The 21,721-nt window shown below is 39.6% G+C and overlaps 1 protein-coding gene and 1 pseudogene across 4 annotated transcripts in view; one reads left to right on the top strand and one right to left on the bottom strand.

The window, feature by feature from the left end:
- Nucleotides 1-21,721, top strand: part of RCBTB1 (RCC1 and BTB domain containing protein 1) — a 71,391-nt gene that overhangs the window by 13,857 nt on the left and 35,813 nt on the right. For 3 of the 4 annotated variants that reach the window (XR_010024093.1, XM_063103515.1, XM_063103513.1), the window contains exons 2-5: nt 7,659-7,734; nt 7,850-8,016; nt 8,404-8,554; nt 18,998-19,164. Coding sequence is in view for 3 of the 4 variants with exons in the window: in XM_063103515.1 (XP_062959585.1) it covers nt 7,891-8,016; nt 8,404-8,554; nt 18,998-19,164 (444 nt within the window). In the remaining variant the exon portion in view is untranslated. The remainder of the gene's footprint in view (nt 1-7,658; nt 7,735-7,849; nt 8,017-8,403; nt 8,555-18,997; nt 19,165-21,721) is intronic. The other variant, XM_063103514.1, reaches the window with a different exon arrangement.
- LOC134382392 (tigger transposable element-derived protein 1-like) lies at nt 10,752-12,932 on the bottom strand (annotated as a pseudogene).

Genomic DNA, 21,721 nt, shown 5'->3' with positions numbered 1-21,721 from the left:
TAGAAGCTGGTGGCATCAGTGAAATAACAAAGTGACATTCCATAATGCAATTTGCAAAAGGTTAAGTCGATCCACCAACATAAGCTTGTTCTTAGCAAATACTGTCTTTTCCTACAGCAATTTCCTCAGTATGTTTACATAACAATCAAGTAACTTTAGGTTAACCTGCACCAAGGATGCCTGTCCTTGAGCCTGCAATTTTGCTGTGTTACAATTCTTTATCTACATCAGAGACTTTAGTCTGGGGAAAGTTTCCTGTCTTTTGCAAACTTGACATTTCCATATGTAATTTTTAAAAGTTAGGTTATACCTGAAACTACAGGGTTTTGGCAGCTAGGCCCTGTGAAATACATTTGCTTTATTAATGTCTGTGCTCTCTACACAATCCCATTTATAGTAGCTATCAAAAGAGTAAAATACTTAGGAATACATTTAACCAAGGATGTGAAAAGATCTCTACAATGAGAACTATAATGCACTGCCAAAAGAAATTGAAGAGAACACAAAAAGATAGAAAGACATTTCATGTTCATGGATTGGAAGAATTAACATTGTGAAAATTTCCATACTACCCAAAGTGATCTACAGATTCAATGCAATCCCTATCAAAATACCAATGACATTCTTCACAGAAATAGAAAAAACAATCCTAAAATTCATTTGGAACAACAAAAGACCCCAAGTAGCCAAAGCAATCCTGAGCAAAATAAATAAATAAATAAATAAAGCAAGCCAGAGGCATTGCACTATCTGACTTCAACATATATTACAAAGGAATAGTAACCAAAACAGCATGGTACTGGCATAAAACACACATGAACCAATGGAACAGAATAGAGAATCCAGAAATCAACCCACATACTTACAGCCTACTGGTCTTCAATGAAAGCATCAAGAACAAACTGGGGAAAAGATAGCTAGTCTCTAGCAAGTGGTGCTGGAAAAAGTGGATATCCATGTGTAAAAGAGTGAAACTAGATCCATACATCTCACCAGATACCGAAATCAACTCAAAATGGATTAAAGAGTTAAATATAAGAAATGAAAGTATAAAACTCCTGGAAGAAAACTTAGGGGAAAAAATTTCAGGATGTAGGACTGGGCAAAGACTTTATGAATAAAACCTTAAAAGCACAGGCAACAAAAGGAAAAATAAACAAACAAGACTATATCAAACTAAAAATCTTCTGCATAAGCAAAGGAAACAACAGAGTGAAAAGACAACTTACAAAATGGGAGAAAATATTTGCAAACTAAGGGATTAATCAGTGTACAAGGAACTCAAACAACTTAGTAAAAAAAGAAATAATCCGATTAAAAAATGGCCAAAGGCGTTGGATAGACATTTCTCAAAGGAATGTGTACAAATGGCTAATGGGTATATGAAAAAATGCTCAACATCAGTAATCAAGGAAATGCAAATCAAAACCACTTTAAGATATTATCTCATCCCAGTTAGACTGGCTCTTATCAAAAAGACGGAGAATAACAAATGCTGGCAAGCATGTGGACGAAGGGGAATTCTCCTACGTTGTTGGTGGGACTGTACGTAGTCCAGCCACTATGGAAAACAGTATGGAGGCTTCTCAAACAACTACATGTAGAACTACCATACGATCCAGCAACCCCATTACTGGGTATAAACCCAAAGGAATGGAAATCATTATGTCAAAGGAATACCTGCACTCCAGTGTTTATTGCAGCGCTATTTATAATAGTCAAAATATGAACTCAACCTAAATGTCCATCAACAGATGACTGGATAAAGAAAATGTGATATATATACACAGTGGAATACTACTCACCTATAAAAAAGAATGAAATTCCACCATCCGCAGCAACATGGATGAGCTTTGAGAAAATTATGTTAAGTGAAAAGCTAGGTACAGAAAGAGAAATACCACGTGTTCTCACTCGTAAGTGGGAACTAAAGAAAGAAAGAAAAAAAGGAAAGAAGGAAAAAAGGATACAATAATGTGTAGAACTTTCAGAAGGAGAGAACAGAACTGTGGTTACTAGAGGTGGTAAAGGGAGAGGGGGAGGGTGGCTAGCAAGAAATTGGCCAATGGACACAAGGCATGATTATGTTTTGTAATGATGAACATGCTAATTATCCTGATTTGATCATCACACATTGTACACAGGCATTAATATTCAACTCTGTACCCTACAAATATGTTTAGTAAATTACTTTTCAGTAAAAAAGCAAAAATAAAAAAACCCCTGGGGTCTAGGCACTCTTCCAGGAGTCACTGTGTGGGGGAAAAAATTATTCTGCAGTCTCTGGAATAATTACTTAAATGAAATTTGGTTGAACTGTATTTATGTTACTTTAAAATGAAATCCACACAATTAGAACCAATCTGTTAATACTTCTGTTTCATGTTTAGGCAAATTCAGTAGATACGAGACATCAGAGCTGTCTTACTGCCCTTCCTGTGATAGATCTTTGTACTTCTGAGTCATTATTAGCTACAGAGTTCTTAAGTCCATTGTAGATTTCATAACAGGTTAAATACTAGTTAATTTTTAATGATTCCACCTGATTTGGCTTATTTATTGGTAGTATAAACATTTTATACTTTTGTGATGAGGGTCGAATATTAATTCTTCTTGAAGTTGGTAAATTTATGATACCTAGTATGGTTTTCTAAATACTAGCAAAGGTGCCATGCTCCCAGGAAAAAGGAGTAATTAAACATCTTACCACAGTAATCAAATTGTAATGATGATGGTGGTAATTTTAAGTTAATTAGAATTTTTTTTTTTTTTGTCTTTTTCGTGACCGGCACTCGGCCAGTGAGCGCACAGCCATTCCTCTATAGGATCCGAACCCGTAGCGGGAGCGTCGCCGCGCTCGCAGCGCTGCACTCTCCCGAGTGCGCCACGGGCTCGGCCTTAATTAGAAAATTTTGATGGTCTTTGCATTTATACTGGGCTGCCTTAGGAAGGAAATGCCACATGCCCAAGTTAAGACCTTTTTTCTGTTCTGTATGGCACATAGCATATCCTGCATTGTTTTTCTTTTTCTCTCTTTTTTAAAGTTCTGGAAGGCAATTTTTTTTTTCATTCATTAAATTTTTAAAAATTTTAACATTTGTACATACTTGTGGGGTACAGTGTGTTGTTTCAGTGTTCACTTTTTTTCTGTATTGAGTTTGTATTTTTAAAAAATTGACAGATAACTGTATGTTTTTATTATGTACAACTTTTTTTTTTCCAACAACATATTTTGAGGTATATATACATTGTGGAATGCTTAAATCTAGCTGTGTTAGTCTGTTTTTTTCCCGCTCATAACAGAATGTGGGTAGTTTGTAAAGAAAGGAAATTGATTTTTTACGGTTTTGAAAGCCAGGAAACCCAGGGTCCAGGGGGCACATCTGGTGAGGTCCTTCTTCTGGGAGGGAAGTCTTTACAGAGTCCCATGGCGACAGGGACAACCACACGGTAAGAATGGCAAGAGCACTTGCTTACATGCTCACTTGCTCTTTTTATAAAGCCACCGGTACACACTCGTGATAACCCATTAAACCATTAACACGTTACTCCATGAATGGATTAATCCACTCATGAGAGCATAGTTCTCACAATCCAATCACCTCTTAAAGGCCCTCCCCCCTTTCAACAGTGCTACATTGGGAATCAGGCTCTCACATGAGCTGTGGAAGGAACAAACTTTCAACCCATAGCACTAGCTAATTAACAAATGTATCACCTCACATAGTTACCATTTTTGTGGTAATAGCACATAACATCTACTCTACATTTCTCAAGAATGCAATGTATTATCATTAACAATAGTCACCTTGATGTGCAATAGACCTGAAATTTATTCCCCTGTGTTTTTATACCTCCATAGAACTTCTCAGATAACCTTGCCTGAATTCTGAGGAGATCTGTTCATGTCTTCAGCTGCCCAGGTTGAGTATGGTCTGATGAAGACATACTTTGTGCCTTAGCAGCCTCTAGCCCAAGGACACACCTTGTACTGTTGTGAGCTCCCTGAGGACAGAGATCCTGTTTGATCTCCAGGGCCTGCCTCCCAATGCAGTTGGAAGAGTAAAGGAATAAATGACATTTATGAGGTTTAACCAGGCAAATCTAGGCAGAGGCATTTTGGGGAATTTTTGTTTTTTGAAAGTACTTTTTATATTTGAAGCACTTTAAAAGCAGATACTGGTGTACATTTTTGAGACAAGATAAAGTCAGAAGATAGTAACGTTGGAGAAGTTTAGCCATTGAAGGGCCAGGACTGATGTTCTCTGGAAGATGGAAGAGTCAGAGAGGTGGGGGTTGAATCCTCACTATGCCACCTAATTGCTGTGTGACTTTGGCACATCTTTTCACCTCTGAACCACAATCCTCATCTGTTAAGAGTGGATCATAGTCTCCTTACAAGATCATTGTGAAAATTAAAGGAAATAATGTATGTGAAGCTACCCAACAATTGTTAGTTTCTTCCTTCTGGTTCTTTATTCTTCTTGCCAGATTGTGTTGCTAGGAGTAACTACGTGCTTGGCCCACATTACTACGCCTGCTCTCATGCATCGAAGAAATCCCCTAAAGCTTCTTCATTACATCTTTGATATAAAGTTACACATTTTTAGAAATGGAACAGATTTTTGGGAAACCCAGGCTCAAAAAAGTATTTGTCCTGTCACACTGACTGATTAAAAGTAAACTTGGGACTGACGCACAGGCCTCAGGACTCTCCACTCTTCCCATAATACCAGCTATTGGTGATGCTTTTTCCTTCTGTGATGGGTGTGCACATGTAAGATATATGAACTGTTTTTTATATTGGCTCTTAAATTACAAGTCTTTGGAGAAATACCTTGTAAAATAAAGCTTCAAGTAATTTAGCAATGGGAAAAGTCAAGCCATGTAATAAAACATCATTATGAAAATTGGCCTGATCTTGCAGTAGATTACCAAACCCTCAGGGCAAAGTTGCCTGTATATCTGATTAATGATCTCAGTGTGAAGAAGTTGTGCGGTTTTGAATGGTAATATCTCTTTGTGTTGTAATGTTAAAATCTATATGCTTCTGGATTTTCTTGAAATGTATCTACCAGCTGATAGACATTTTTAGTGCTTGACTTCTTGTGACTCCTTTTCCCCATCTGTTTTGTAAGAGGCTCAAAGCAGGCCACTGCGGGGAATTTTTTTTTTTAATCTTCTAAAGGCATTTAAGATAATCTTATCATGCAAAGAATACTTATAATCGAGAAAAAGAACAGCAGTCCAGTAGAAAAAATAGGCACTTGGCACAAAAGGCTAGCGTGTAAGCTCTTAAACATGAGGCCAAGCAAGAGGTGAAGACTGCAGACTCTGGTTCCAGGTGGCCTGGATTCAGATCCTGACTCTGCTTCCTCCTGGCTTGGGCAAATTCATAAAGTCTCTTGGCCTCCATTTCCTTACTGGTAAAGTAAGGATTATATGCTTTAATAAATGTAAGTACTTAGAACAGTGCTTAGTAATAAGGGTTAGTTTCTATTGTTGCTATTATTCTGGTTATTTCTTTAAAGGATGCCCAACCTCACTCATCATAGAAGCAATGCCAGTTTAAACAAAGCTGAGATACCGTGATGATACACTATGTGGTAAGCATGTAGGTAAACAGGTGCTGTCCTACACTGATGGCGATTTTATATATTGGTACTACTTCATTAGAGGACAGTTTGAAATAGCTATTGAAGGTAAAGTATTAGAAAGTATTAGACTTTGACCTAGCAGTTCAGTTTTTAGGAGTTTATGTATAAAACAAGACGTGTATACAGTAATATATGCAAGTGATAATTGCAGTATTGATCCAGCAAAAGACTGGAAATGACTTAAGTGTCTCTCAGTAGGAAACAGGTAAATTGTTAAATCTATGTAATGGAATGCTATAGTGCCATTGAAAAGAAATAAAGTAGGTTTACCTGTGCTAATACAGAATGATTTTCACAATATACTGTCAAGTGGGGGAGGAAGTTTCCCTTTGTGTTTTTGTTTTTAAGGAAACACACCTACCCACCCCCCCATATAATGCTCATATAAGGGTACTTCACAAAGTTTGAGGAAAAATAGGATTAAAAGATTATATGAATCTTTCCATGAACTTTTTGAAGACCCTCATATGAGTATATGTTCTCTCTGGAAGGAATTACAAACAGCTAATGACAGTGGTTGCCTTTGAGGAGGGGGTCGGGGAGGGATGATAGGGAGACTTATTTTCCTACACCCTTTTGTGCCATTTGAAACAATTTTTTTTTTTTTTATCATGTTCGGGTATTACTCTCCCACCCCCTAATCCTTTACCTGTCCCCACCAACACACACACACAACACATGTGCACACGCACACATTATGCACCCATGCACACACACTAGTCAGAACATTCCAGTGTTATTTGAGGAGTCTGGCTGTGCAGTGACACGGAATAGCCTGATTTGATGGTATTTAGTCCTTATTGAATATGTGGTATGATAATTGGGGCACATAGCAGGCACCTGATCCTTATCATCCAAGTTGGTATCAATGGGAAAAATCTCTCTGGATGGTGGGAACTGAGGCCTTGGCTAAGTGTGCCCAAGCCCCAAGCGTGAGCTATTGGAGATGCTGGGGCCAGAAAGAAACTGGTCCCGAGCCCTCTTCTCTTGGCTATTTGTAGAGGTCTAAGGAGAGGATGAGTAGGAAGGAACTTCAAGTGTTCTGAACCTCATTAGGAAACTCTGGTTTGCCAACTGTTTCTTTCTATTTCAGTTTCCAGAGGTGAGAGCCAGAATGGGAATTGACTTGGCATGATAGGATTTTGTACTTGTGAAGCCCCCTGGAATTTTTAGAAATACTTTTTAACCCTAGAAAAATTGGAGCCATGACCAGGATTCTTTGCATAAAACTTCTTTCATTTATTTATTTGGTTTTGGGTTTTTTAATTTTTTTAGCAGCTGGCTGGTAAGGGGATCTGAATGTGTAAAACTTCTCAAACAGATGAAGTTCAGACTTTTATGGAAATTTATACATCTCTCTACTTCTTGTAGAGTACCATTTAACCTAATTGCAACTTGCATGAAGGCTATAATCATCAGCTTATCAGGATTAGGATAAATTGCCTTATCTTTGTTCATGTGGTAACTTTTCTCAATGTGGAATGAAATATAGTCTGTATATATGTAGAAAATATGGGCATAGAAATTAGAACCAGAAAATACTTTCTTTTGTGGTTTCATCTTGTAAATCGTAGGCAAGTGCTTCTTAGAATTTTGCCCACTCTAGACTCTCTGAGGGATGTCACATTCCCGTCATTAAACAGTGGCTCTGTGTGGCAGTGATTTTCTACAAGGGATGGGGTATTTCAGTGTATCCTGGGGGTGGTAGAGGGAGACTGAGGAGGTAGAGGTAATGATTCTGGTTTTTATAGCACAAGCACACGCACGTATTCCTAGGTGAGAATTAACTGTGTTAGACAAACCAGTATGGTAACCTTTAACTTTGTCTAAATATCTGGGGGGAAACATATTTGAGGAGAGGCTGTAGTTCCATCCAGGTAACATGTCTTCTGTCTATTTTCTGCTGTCTGGTTGCGTGTAAGCACATGTAGAACGATAAACACTGACTAGTGAACGGGCAAGACAAATAGCTGGTTCTAGCAAGATGTTTTCTCGTTCCAGGAAAAGGCCCAGGTGTAAAGGCGAAGAAAGGATTGGACACATTGCCGCAGGAAGTGAGTGATCTGTTTAAACAAAGGTAGTTCATTTACTCTGGAATTAGCTTTAGTTGGCTTTTATTAACAGGCTTTTTTAAAAGTTGTCTTAGTGATTATTTAATTTTTTCTTGGAATGCTTTTTGTTTGTTCCAACAGAGATGTCGGCTTATTTATAGGAATTGCTTGAAGTCAGAGTCATGGTGGATGTAGGAAAGTGGCCAATCTTCACTCTGCTCTCACCTCAAGAAATTGCGTCTATTCGGAAAGCATGTGTCTTTGGCACCTCAGCCAATGAAGCACTGTATGTTACTGATAATGATGAGGTAAGAATCTTTTCAAGCCTAGAGTTCAGTTTTAGAGCTTATTTTGGGGTTGGGCTTCCAAAGTGTGTAGTTTGAAGGCTGAGTAAAGGTGGAGTAAAGAGAACCTGAAGTTTAGGAAGACTGTGTCTTTGATACAATTTCTGTCTTCTTTCAGTTTCTTGATTTTAAACCCCTCTACCCCATGCTACTGTTTGAATTTCATAGTATAGACAAAATAGTGTAAAAAGTAATGTCAGCAGAGGTTGAATTTTTCTTAACTTTATCAGTCTCTTCTTACCTACTGAGCTATCAAATTGAAGTTGAGTGTGTCTTATTTTCAGAGTGGAGAAGGGATCTTTTAATTTAGCTTTAGGCCAAATGACTCAGACAAAACTCTTTGTTTTCTAGGTCTTTGTATTTGGACTGAACTATAGTAACTGCCTAGGAACTGGAGATAACCAGAGTACAATTGTACCCAAAAAGTTAGAAGCCTTATGTGGAAAGAAGATTAAAAGCCTTAGTTATGGGAGTGGTCCACATGTTCTTCTCAGCACTGAAGGTAAAGGGAACAGATCTCAAATCTAGCTTTTCAGTATGTGGGAAACCAAGGAGTTAATTCTAAGCTAAGGGGAGGTAAGGCTGTATCAAATAATTAATCTCTGATTGCTTGTTTTTTAAATTCTGAGGGGAATTAGACAAAGCTGGTAAAAGTTAAACACTTCAGGCTAACTCTGGAACAGCCGTAGAATGTCTTGGAAATTAGGCAAACTTCTGAGGTTTTAGACTACTTAGGTGAAGTTGTGAAAGTTTAGATATAGCAAACAAAGTGGCCCTTCCAGCCTAGTTTTTCAGTGGATTTGTGGTTGCAAGGCAGCTTTCAGGGTTTCCTTGGTACATTTTTTTTAAAACACAGACAATACTATTTTTTCTTTCTTTATGTAGTTTCTGAATTGTGAAGTGAGAAATCTTTGTTTATTCCCTGGCATTCATGTAGATGCCATAGTGAGAAAGTGAGGGTCGCAGGTGCATAGATTCTCATCTTTTTTTCTCTGACTCCCTAAGATCACTAAAGGAGAGTAGACATTTTCCTTTGGTAATTTATCTGCACTGTGGGCTACCAGCACTCTCTGAAAGTTTATGAAATATAACCTAAATTCCTCCTTTTATATTTTAGGCACATTAGCTCTTCCTCTCTCTTTCACAAAGGTCCTCAGCTTTTTGCTGGATAATTTCCTAGAGAGGCATTTGGGAGACAGTTTGCATCCCTGCTTTTCTGTATCTAGATTGAGGAATCACAGCTTCCTTGGATGCTGCCAAAGGCCTTAGTATCTAGCTTTTTAATTGCCCATAACTCGTATCTGAATCTACTCCAAGTTCTCTGCATCTTTTTCAAGCCGTGAGATCCAGATCTTGGCATGATCATCTGGTGAGAGTCTAACTGGTATTGAGCATGTTGAGGTGATTATCTCACTTCTGCTTTGTATAATTGTGCTTTCTGGCATCACACGGCTCTTTCAAACATTGACTGCATTACTGACTGGTTCATCTTGTCATCCACTGTGAACTATGGATTTAAATTTTTCCTAACACATATCAATTTTAACTAGTCCTTGATGGCTGACCGTAAAATTCTGAGGCAGGTTTTTTCAGAGCAAACATACTTAAACATTAACTTTCAATTCTTGGTTTTCTTCAAAGTGGTAACTTTAGGAAACTATAACTCTTCTTTTGGAATTCTTTTTAGAGTCTAGATCATACAGTTTTAGGTATCTTGAGGGTTACACTTAAGATATAAATGAAAAACCGTGTTTTTTGTGGGAATATTTTTCTTTTTCTTTTTAATGTACACAATATACATTAAACATGCTATATATTATGTGACATATGTATGTAAAATGCATATATTCGTGTATATTATATATATCACAAATAGTTTTAAAACAACTTAACACTTTAAACCATCAAGTAGTATCAGATTTTTAGTGAAAAACAGAAATACCTTTGCCTCACCCCCCTTCACTCTTAGTAACTACTCTTCAGAAGGAACCACTGTTAACTCTCTCAGATGTTTTTTCTGCTATTTAATCTCATGGGTTTTTTTTTTTTTTTTTTTAAGAAGATGACCGGTTAAGCAGATCTTAACCCTTGACTTGGTGTTGCCAGCACCACGCTCTCCCAAGTGAGCTAACGGGCCATCCCTATATAGGGATCCGAACCTGTGGCCTTGGTGTTATCAGCACCACATTCTCCCAAGTGAGCCATGGGCCAGCCCTTAATCTCATGTTTTAAAAATACTTTTATTTCTGAATTTTCAATTTTAGATATTATCCTTTGACTTTTTATAAAAGCAGGTGGAATTTAGCTCTCTTTTCCCTATCTTCCCTCTCTTTATCCTTTTAATATACTGATATCACCATTTTGGTTAAGTCGATATTCAGTGTTTACATTATTAGGACTATATAAGTATCATTTATAGATGAGCCATCTCTTTTCTTGTACAACTGTTCATTTTCTTGGGGTTGATAATTGCCTCAAGTTTTTTTCATTTACAGGCAGACCTTGGAGACATTGTGGGTTTGGTTCAGGACCACCACAATAAAGTACATGTTGCAATAAAGTGAGTGACATGAATTTTTTGGTTTTCAGTGCATATAAGAGTTATGTTTACACTATACTATAGTCTGTTAAGTGTGCAATAGCATTATGTTTAAAAAAATACATACCTTAATTAAAAAATACTTTATTGCTGGAAAATGCTAATAATCATCTGAGCCTTCAACAAGTTGTAATCATTTTGAGGGTGGAGGGTCTTACTTCGATGTTGATGGCTGCTGAATGATCAGGGTGGTGGTGGCTGAAGGTTGGGGTGGCTGTGGCAATTTCTTACAATAAGACAACAGTGAAATTTGCATTGATTGACTCTTCCTCTCATGAAAGATTTCTTGGTGGTGTGTGATACTGTTTGATAGCATTTTACCCACAGTAGAAGTTCTTTCAAAATTAGAGTCAGTCCTCCGAAACACTGCTGCTGTTTTATGAACTAAATTTATGTAATATTTGATCTTTTGTTGTCATTTCAATACACAGCATCTTCACCAGGAGTAGATTCCATCTCAAGAAACCACCTTCTTTGTTCATCCATAAGGAGGGACTCCACATCTGTTAAAGTTTTATCATGAGATTGCAGCAGTTCAGTCACATCCTCAGGCTCCATTTCTACTTCTAGCTCTCTTGCTTTTTCCATCACATCTGCAGTTATTTCCACCACTGAAATCTTGAAACCCCCAAAGTCATCCATGATAGCTGGAATCAGCTTCTTCTAAACTCCTGTTAATGTTGATATTTTGACCTCCTCCCATGAATCACAGATATTCTTAATGGCATCTAGAATGGTGAACCTGTTTGTTGGGAAAATGTAATAATTTAATCAGGCCCTCTCGCCTGCTGTCTGGTTAGGGGTGGTGCAGTGCATTCTTTGTAAGCAAATAAGTTGTGTGTGGGTGGAGTGAGTGTGCCTGGCAGCACTATAGCTTGGCTGGTGACTGCCTCGGGCATCTGCTGTGAGTGGCCATGCTCTGGCTTCCAAGGATCTTTTTGTTGGTTACCTAGCTCATAGAGGGGTCTGGTGAACCCAGCCTGGCGTGTGAGGGGTCTGGTGACCTAGCCTGGCGTGTGAAGGGTCTGGGAACCCAGCCTGGCGTGTGAAGGGTTTGCGACCCAGTCTGGACAATGGGCTTGTGAGGGGTCTGTGAGCTCCAGACCCAGCCCTAGCTCTACAAATTGGCCCAGTCTGCAGGATTATGGGCAGGTAAAAGAGCCCGACACTGTTCCAGAAGGTTTTCAATTTACTTTGCTCAGATCCATCAGGAATCAGTGTCTATGGCAGCTGTCACCTTATGTGATGTGTTTCTTAAATAATAAGGCTTAAAAATTGAAATGACTCCTTGATCCATGGGCTACAGAATAGATGTTGTGTTAGCAGGTATGCAGACAGCATTATCTCCTTGTACATCTCCATCAGATGGGTGATTAGATGCATTGTCAATGAGCGGTAGTATTTTGAAAGGAATCTTATTTTTTCTCAGCAGTAGGTCTCAACAGTGGGCTTAAGATACTCAGTAAGACATGTCAACAGACGTGTTCTCATCCAGGCTTTGTTGTCCCATTTATAGAGCCAGGCAGAACAGATTTAGCCTAATTCTTAAGGGCCCTAGGATTTTTGGAATGATAAATGAGCATTGGCTTCAACTTTAAGTCACCGGTTGCATTAGTCCCTAACAAGAGAGTCAGCCTGTCCTTTCAAACTTTGAAGCCAGGTATTGACCTCTCTTCTCTAGCTATGAAAATCCCAGAAGGTGTAGTCTTCCAATATAAGGCTGTTTTGTCTACATTGAAAATCTGTTGTTTGCTGTATCCACCTTCATCAGTGATCTTAGCTAGATCTTCTGGATGACTTGCTACAGCTTCTACATCAGCACTTGCTGCTTCACCTTGCACTTTTATGTTATGGAGACAGCTTCTTTCCTTAAACCTCATGAACCAAGCTCTGCTAGTTTCAGACTTTTCTTCTTCAGCTTTCTCACCTCTTTCAGTCTTCATAGAATTAAAGAGAGTTAGATCCTTGCTCTGGATTAGGCTTTGGCATTAGGAGAATGTGGTGGCTGGTTTGATTTTTCTCTCCAGACTATTAAAACTTTGTCCATATCAGCAACAGGGCTGTTTCACTTTCTTATTTGTGTGTTTACTGAAGTAGCACTTTTAATTTCCCATAAGAACTTTTCCTTTGCATTTACAACTTGGCTAACTGGTGCAAAGTCCTAGCCTTTGACCTGTCTCACCTTTTGACACGTGTCCTCACTAAGCTTAATGATTTTTAGCTTTCGATTTAAACTGAGAGACAGGTGATTCTTCCTTTCACTTGAACACTTAGATGCCATTGAAGGGTTATTAATTGGTCTGATTTCAATATTGTTGTATCTTAGGGAATAGAGGCACTCCAGGAGAGGGAGAGGGACAGCGGGAACAGCTGGTCAGGGAGCAGTCATAACATACACAGCATTTATCGATTAAGTTGCCATCTTATATGGGCATGGTTTGTGGTGCCTCAAAGCAATTATAGTAGTAACATCAAAGACCACTGATCATAGATCACTATATAATAATAATGGAAAACTTTGAAATATTGTGAGAATTACCAAAACGTGACACAGAGACACAAAGTGAGCATATGCTGTTGGAAAAATGGTACTGTAGACTTGCCAGATGAAGGGTTGCCAAAAACCTTCAATTTGTAAAAAACATAGTATCTGCAAAGCTCCGTAAAGCAAAGTGTGGTGAAACAAGATATGCATGTACTTACTTTTCTATACATTTATTGTTAACATATGCCCAGACTCTTCCATAGAACGGCACAATGCTTCTCAGCACATCTAAGCACATCAGGTAATCTCTGGAGCCCTCCGTCCCTTGCTCCAGTCTGGACTGGTCACTCTCTATGCCTACCGCAGCCATCAGCCTGAAATTCACCACACCATCATCCTCAGAAGTCCCTTCAGTTTGTCCTTTCTGGATCCCCTATTTTTTTTTTTTTTTTTTTTTTGACCGGAAAGGGGATTGTAACCCCTGGCTCGGTGTTGTCTGCACCACACTCAGCCAGCGAGCTAACCGGCCATCCCTATATAGGATCTGAACCCGTGGCCTTGGCGCTATCAATGCGGCACTCTCCCTAGTGAGCCCACTGGATCCCCTATGTTTTGTGTTCTGTGTTGTTCTCCTTGGATTATATCCTCATTTGGGTGAAACGCATTCCCTAGTAGCTTCCCTTGGAAGAGGGTGTGAGAGAAACCTTTGAGACCCCATCTTAAGATGTCTTTATTCTACTCTTGCTAATGTTTACCAATGGTTTGCCTGGGCTTAGAATTCTAGGATGGAAATCATATTTCCTCAGAATTTTAAAGTCATCGTGCCTTTTAAGTTTCAGGGTTGCTGTTGAGAGCCTGATGCCATTTAGCTATTTTGTGTATGACTGTTTGTCCCTCTTTTTCTTTACTCCAAGTGTTCTGAAATAATCATGATTCTATATTCTTGTGTGGGTAGTATTTAATTCGTTGTATTGGTCATTCTACAGGCCCTTTAATATGAAAATTCCTTTATTTCTAGAAAACTTTCTTATAATATTTCATGGATAACTTTCCTTCTTTGTTTTCTCTGTCCTCTTCTTTTTGGACTTTTTCTTCTAAGATCAATGTTCATTTGGTATCATTAGTTTACATACAGAACTAAGGCTTGTGGATTTCTTTTTGTCTTCTGAAGCAACATTAAATTAAGTTACTTATAAAATTAATTGTTTCTGGGCACTTAGCCGACTTAGTGTCCAGTCTCTGAAGATTAAACCAAGTTTCCTTAAAGGTCAGAATTCATGGGGTGCTTCCCTGCCTCCTTCCAGGCTCTTCCTCCCCTACTCCCCTGTCCCAGCTTGTTTCACTGTTATATTCTTGGGTGATTTTGCTCCTCTGTTAAGCCTCAAGTGGTCCTGAAGTTTTGTCGTAGGTCTGCCAGAGACAGTGTGGCCAGAGCACAGGACTAGGGAAGTGGATGCTGATGTCCAGTTGGATTGCATTGCTTTGAGGGTTTCCCCAGGTTTTGGGACTAAGAGCCATCTTGTGATGGAGTTCACCTTTCCTGTGCTTCAACAAGGAAAAAGGGAAGAAAGGTGTATGTATACTGTTTTACAAACAGTGAGCTAGCACCAGGCATGGGTGGCTTACCTGATTGGGTGACTCAGACTCTCCTCCTTGAGGGGTATGAGCCCAACCATGCTGTACTCTGGCCATGGCAATTGCGCATATCTGTTCACCTTCATTCACTATTCATCAGTCCCTTGGTCTGATGAAATGTTTTGTGAGATCCATGTCAGTGAATTAAATACCCTGTAAGCCCTCAGATAATGGCACTGGCTGAGGCCCTGTGGGCAGGAAACCCATAGATGGATTGTTGATTTCTGTCAATAAAGGCTGCCTCTTCCGGGATCAAATGAGTCAATTGCAATTGTAATTAAATTACCACCAAGTGGCTGGTTGGTCTCCTCGAGGGATAATGATGTATCAGGGCCTGTGCACTGGCCTCTGTTACTGGCATAGTGGACATTCGGCAATGGTAGCAGCTAGACCAGCCTTGGGGAGTAGGAGCCTGGTCTTCTGTTGTGTTAAGATGTCATTTGCATTTTTCTTCTTAAGAATGAGGTTGAACATCTTTTATATGGTTAAGAGCCGTATTTCTTTCTCTGTGAACCGTCAGTTCATACTTCTATAGAGTTATTTTTTCTTTTGTATTTTTAGGAGCTCTTTTTACATTTGAGTTATTATCTTAGTGATATAAATTACAAATATTTTTTCCCTATATTTAATTTTTTCTTTGCTCATGGTGGTTTTTTCCATGTAAAAGTTTTGTGTGTGCGTGTGTTTTAATGTAACTAGATTTATTAGTCTTTTTTCTTGTTGCTTCTGGAGTTTTGAGTCAGGGAAGTTTTCCTTACTCCCAGGTTATATAGGAATTCATTAAGTTTTTCCTTCTAGTTCCTATATGATTTTATTTTTTACATTTAAATTTCTGATTCATTGAGATGTTATCATAGTGTATGGTAGAGGAATAAATCTAATTTTTCATTATGACTGTACAGTTATCTCAACCCAACTTGTAAAAAGTCCATTTTTCCCCAACTGATACAGCTTTTACTTCCATATGCAATTGATCTATTTCTAGATTTTCAGTTCTATTCTATTGGTCAGTCTGTCTGTTCATGTCCTACTATTAAGCTTAATTTTAGAAGCTTTTTATAGGTTTTAATAACTGGTAGAGTTAGCTATCTTCTTTTTTTTTTTTTATAGAATTTTCCTATTTATCCCTGTTTGTTCTTCCTGATGAACTTCCTATTCAGTTTGTCTAGCTCTAGAAAGCAGCTTTATTGCTTGAAACATTTTATTGCTATGGCTTTAAAGTTATAAATTTACATAGAAAAAACTGGCATCTTTATGATACTGAGTTTTTCTGTTCAAGAACAAGGTATGTATTTCTCTGTTCAAGTTTGTTTTTCTGTCTTTCAGGAGTTAAAACACTCATAGGTTTGCATATTTATTTCACTGATATAACTTTAACATAATATTGTCAGTCGTTTTTTCTAGGTCTTATACAGTTGCTTTCAGTCTTGAGCCTCATCATTCTTAGGATGAAATGTCCCATTTATGGTTTCTGTCATAATTTCTATAATAGGCAACACCTCTTGTGAGGTACACTTTAGAGGTTCTCTAGATCTGCTCTCTGTGTGTGGTCTGTCTTCATTCTAGAATAAATATCCAGAAGGCTGTTTAAATATCAGTACCTTTCCCCTGGTTGCTTGGGGGCTATTGTCAGCGAGCCAGTAGCCTAACTGTAACACTTGGATTTCTTTTGTCGCTCTTGGATATCATTGTTGCCAGGTCTAGATTGTCCTTTACAGGTCGGGGTGTTTTATTACCATGAGAAAGAGAAGAGAAGAGACCATAATTCAGGAACACCTACTCTTCATCCTCACGCGTGCTGTAGGAAGAATGCACAAAACAACAATACTTCAAGTGAGGACATAAAACAGAAAAGTTACCTCTATCAGGATCCCCCCAAAGATAAAGTTAATTAAAAAAAAAAAAAAAAAAAGAAATTCGGAGGCTTCCAGTCAAGATGGTGGAATAGATGGTACCCAGCGCCACTCTCTCTGACAAATCAACCAGTTTACAACTATTAAGAAGCAATGACAGCCAAGCTGAGGCCATTAGTGCTCAGGGGAAGAGGAGGAGAGATCTATGAAGTTCATGAAGGCAGGAGAAGCCATGGTGAGAGAAAGAAAGGATCGCTCCCACCATTTCGAGCCCCGGCTACTTCAAATCTGGAGCTGGTGAGTGTACGGAGCAGAAGCTGGCAAAAGCCACAGCTGTGCCCTTCGTATGAAGTTGCTTGGAGATGGCAGGGGAGAAGAGGACCTTGGTGGCCTCCAGGCCAGAAAGACCACTAACAGAGTTCCCGTGGACCCACACAGGAGTGAGGAGCCAGAACAAATGAATAAAGGAGCCACTCAGAGGCCAGGGAGTCATTGCAAGGGACCAGAGCATGGCCCGTCCTATGGGAAATGTTTGGAGCATGGGCAGCTGGGGAGATGGGCCCACCGGGGGAACACTGGGGCACAGCAGGGACAGCTGATCGGCTCCCCAGTCAGTGCAGGACCACTCAGAGGAGACTGGTCAGGAATATAGAACTGCAGAGTTTCCACACAACCCAGGTGTACTGCAACTTACAAGACCTGGAAGTACAAAGAAGGTCAACAATTAAAACCTGAGCTGCACAAAAAGCCTTCCCCAGGGAATCAGCAGCAAAGCAACAATTTAGCTCAACTACAGGGCTCAAGTGCTGGTCCCCACAGGAAGTTCTCCCATTTTAGAAGTAAGCAAAGGACAGCAAATTGGTTCCAGTGTAGAGTTTAAGTGGTGGGAACAGTGAATAATCCAACACAGAACTGAAAGAAAAAACAAAATACCCACAGATCAGAAACAAAGTTTGATATTTACTATTAAAAGTCTCACATCGCCAAGAGCACCTAGAAAACCTAGAAGGACCAGAAGCCCCCTGGACTCCCAAGCCAGGGCACTGGGGGGCTGAGGGCCTCAGCTATGACCCCCAACATCTGCAACCAGCCCATCAATGACCACCAATCCACCACCAGAAACACCTTGGGCTCCCGAGCTGGGGCATTGGGGGACCGAAGGCTTCAGCCACACCCCTCTGACATCTGTAATCAGCCCAGTGATGACCACCTAGCCACCGCTGGAAGCCCCCTGGTCTCCTGAGCCAGGGTGGTGGGGGGCCAAGGGCTTCAGCCACACCCCCATGACATCTGCATCCAGCCCAGCAATGACCAAATTACTGCTGGAAGCCCCCTGGTCTCCCCTGAAGGAATGAGTGAGGTGCCACAGGCCGCAACCATGCCCCCGTTCCTTCCTCCTTTTCCCACCCTATTTCCTTCCCTATTCCCATCTCTCCTTCCCCTCCAACTGTTCTGCAACATCTCAGAATGTAAAAAAATATATATATATATTAATAAATAAACTTAAAAAAAAAGAATTCAGACAGAGCAGCTTCCAGGTTGGTGAACACGTCAAGGTGCTGGGAGGGTGGCATGCCCAGCCCCTCCCCCATGCCCTGTGCCTCTCTTCCCTTTGGCTGTATCCTTTACAATAAGCCGATTATACTTTCCAAAGATAGCCACAAGAATGTGAGTGAACATGCTCCAGAAGATGCCAACCCCCAGCCATCAAATCATCCCGTCTTTGAAAATTCCTGAGATCACACATATCATGAAGCAAAGACAAGCCGTCTTCCTTATCCCCGTCCAAATTCCTGACACACAGAATAAATGAGTATAATAAAATGGTTGCTTTATGCAAAAAATAAAAAACAGTCAGATTTCATACCATTAAAATTGTCTGTCTGAGAGAAGCTCTGTGATTTTTGTTTCCTTTGCACATAGTGAACCTTTTTCCTCTGCTCTTTGTGAATAAGTGACCCCCCTGCCGCCCCACCCAGGGTTCCCTGAGACTTGGTATTTGGTAAAGTAATAGTAAACATTAGTGTTGAGATTTCCTGTGTCTTCTTCCTTTGGCTTGGTACCCAACACAGGAATTATTGAGATGAATCAAAGTGTTTAGAAACTAATTTTTGTATACATTGTCTTCTGACCACAAAGCTGGTCTTCTATGTTAGTATCAAGTCCTTTCATTAAAGATCTTGCACCTGTTTATCCTGTTCTGTCATCCATCCCTCTGTCCCCCACCTCCCATCAATGGTTACTTTATAGAGAGGAGGATGCAATGTGAGAGAATGAAGGTTGGAGAATGAGTTGTGCAGAGTTCGGGAGAAGAAAGTACAGGGGTTACCATGTCTTCTTGGAGCTGATTCTCTGTGTGCTTTTCCTGTATAGATGGAGTGGTTTATGCCTGGGGCCACAATGGATACAGCCAGCTTGGGAACGGGACGACCAACCAAGGTGTTGCTCCCATCCAAGTCTGTACCAATCTCTTGATCAAGCAAGTGGTTGAAGTGGCTTGTGGTTCACATCATTCAATGGCTCTGGCAGCTGATGGAGAAGTAAGTGCACTGCTTTTATTCTTTTTTTTAAAAATTGTGGTAAAACATGCATAACATAAAATTTACCATCCTAATTTTTAAGTGTACAATTCAATGACATTGAGTACATTCATGTTGTGCAGCCATCACCACTATCCACCCACGGAACTGCTTTCATCTTGCAAAACTGAAACTCTGTACCTATTAAACATTAACTCCCCTTCTCTCCTCTCCCCAACCCCTGGCAACTCCTGTTCTCCTTTCTGCCTCTATGAGTGTGACTGCTCTGGGTACTTCATGAAAGTGGAATCACACTGTATTTGTCTTTTTGTGATTGGCTTATTCCACTTAGCATCATGTCCTCCAGGTTCATCCACACTGTAGCATGTGTTAGAATTTCCTTCCTTTTTAAGGCTGAATAATATTCCATTGTGTGTGTGTGTGTATGTGTGTTTGTATATATATATATATATATATATATATATATGTATATATATGTATATATATGTGTGTGTGTGTGTGTGTGTGTACCAAATTTTGATTATTCCTTTATCTGTTGATGGACACTTGAGTTGCTTCCACTCTTTGGCTATTGTGAAAGTCCCCTGCTTTAAAAAAAAATGAAATAATGACCATGTTTGTAATTGGCATAATGGGACATAGTAGCCCTGTGTGTGTAGCTAAAAACGCTGCAGGAACACACTCTTTTTCTGACATATGTGTATTATGTAACCATGATTGCTCTCTTGATGACAGTAGAATTCATTCTTAAGCCAGTTGAGTCTCATGCTCTTTGATAAGACTACAAATCATATGTGTATGACTGTGTTCTCTACTTTTGTTGTTCATTTATGACCCCATCCCTTGTTTTCTAGTATGTGTGATAATGTTGAGAAAATAACTGTACCAACATTCATAGGTTCTATACCATTGTTCAGTCCCCAGTTCTATGCTTACCTTAAAAGTTAACCATCCTATTGACTCTGCCTTCTAAGTTCTTGTATCATTTTGTTCCTCTCATTGCCTTTGGTCAAGTCTTGTCATCTCCTGCCTGGACTATTGCCATAGTCTCTTCCATTCCATGACTCTTCAGTTGATATACCTGTCTAATCTTACTTCTCTATCCCCTGTGGTTTCTAAAACAAATTACATCATATCGTTCCCCTGTTTAAAGTTCAGTGGTTACAGTGATTTTACTACATAGGACAAGTTATGGATGAAGAAACCAAAAAGGTCTGGGAGACCAAGGATTCACGGCCAGGATATCCTGGAGCCAGGTGCAGCATACAGGCCTTATGCCCAGAATCCACTGTTTCCTAATCCATTTCTCGGTTAGTGGAATTACAGTCCCAATTTTTAAATAAAAGGCAGTGTCATTGCAAGGGAACTTGTGATATTCGAGGAATGCCAGCAGAATGGTTGTTGAAATTAGACAGAACTTGCTAATTTATACAGGCTGGATTCCTGCTTTATTTTAACCTTAAGCGTATGCTACTTTGGATAATTGTGCCAAATATTTGCATTTTTAAACTAGATATTCCTGTGAATATACTTTGAGGAAGTGTTGCGGATTATTTATTTTCTCCTTGTGAAAGGAACCTGTAGCACATATTCTTTTACGACATCAGCAGTGGGTTTTACTGTTGCCTTGGACAGCACCAGGAAGTGCTGACAGAGGAAAGAAGGAATTGTGGAAGCAAAACTCAGGGTGGGTGAGGACCATCTCCTGCAGGCATGTGAAGGGGGGTGGATTGTGGGGGTCTTAGAAATTCTCCTAGGGTTGGAGGAAGTTATCTCCTCTTAATCTCTCTGGTCACTCTCCTGTTTAATAGGAGCAATTGGTAATTAACTTGGAGTGACTTTTTGTTTTGTTTTCCATCTTTGTTGCTAGTTTTTAACTAGCTTAGAGACCTGTTTGTGTCTCTCTCTTCGTTAAAAATCTGGTTTTCAGGTTATGGCAGATAACAGACCAAAAGTAAGCATGGTATGTGGTTGGGGTGGGGAGCCGCTTGAAGCTGACAGACAGCAAATGAGAACTCAAAGCAAGTAGTACTGAGAAAAGCCTCACAACCTGGGGTCATTTCTGTAGGCAGACGTCTTCTTAGCACTTGTGAGCACTACTACTATGTTGTAATGTGAAACTGTGGTTAATAATTACAACCACAATGATCCTGAGTCATCAAGGGAGGCTATGTAATGCCTAGAATTGTCGATTAGTTAAGACAGGGAAAAGCATAGTATGGTTTAGAAGGGTTTTCATGAAAAATGATGAGTATTTGTGCCCACAGTTGAGCAGATTTTTTTATATTACTGATATTTATGTGGCATATACCTCGTTTCCCACTGATGCCAGATTAAAAAATATACATAGGTGCTATAATTATAGAGGCAATGTAGCCTAGTGGTTAAGAGGATAGTGAGACTGCGTGGGCTTAAATTCCACTTGTACGGCTTACTAGCTGTGGAACCTCAAGCAAGTCACTTAACCTCTCTGTGTTTCAGTTTCCGTATATAAAATGGGTATGATAATATTACCTACCCCAGGGTCACTTTACAGAATTACTGTGAAGATTAAACA

Source organism: Cynocephalus volans, chromosome 7 (assembly GCF_027409185.1).
Source record: "Cynocephalus volans isolate mCynVol1 chromosome 7, mCynVol1.pri, whole genome shotgun sequence".
Classification (NCBI taxonomy): Eukaryota; Metazoa; Chordata; class Mammalia; order Dermoptera; family Cynocephalidae; genus Cynocephalus; species Cynocephalus volans.
Note: the sequence above shows the minus strand (reverse complement) of the source record. Positions and strands in the feature narration are given on the sequence as shown.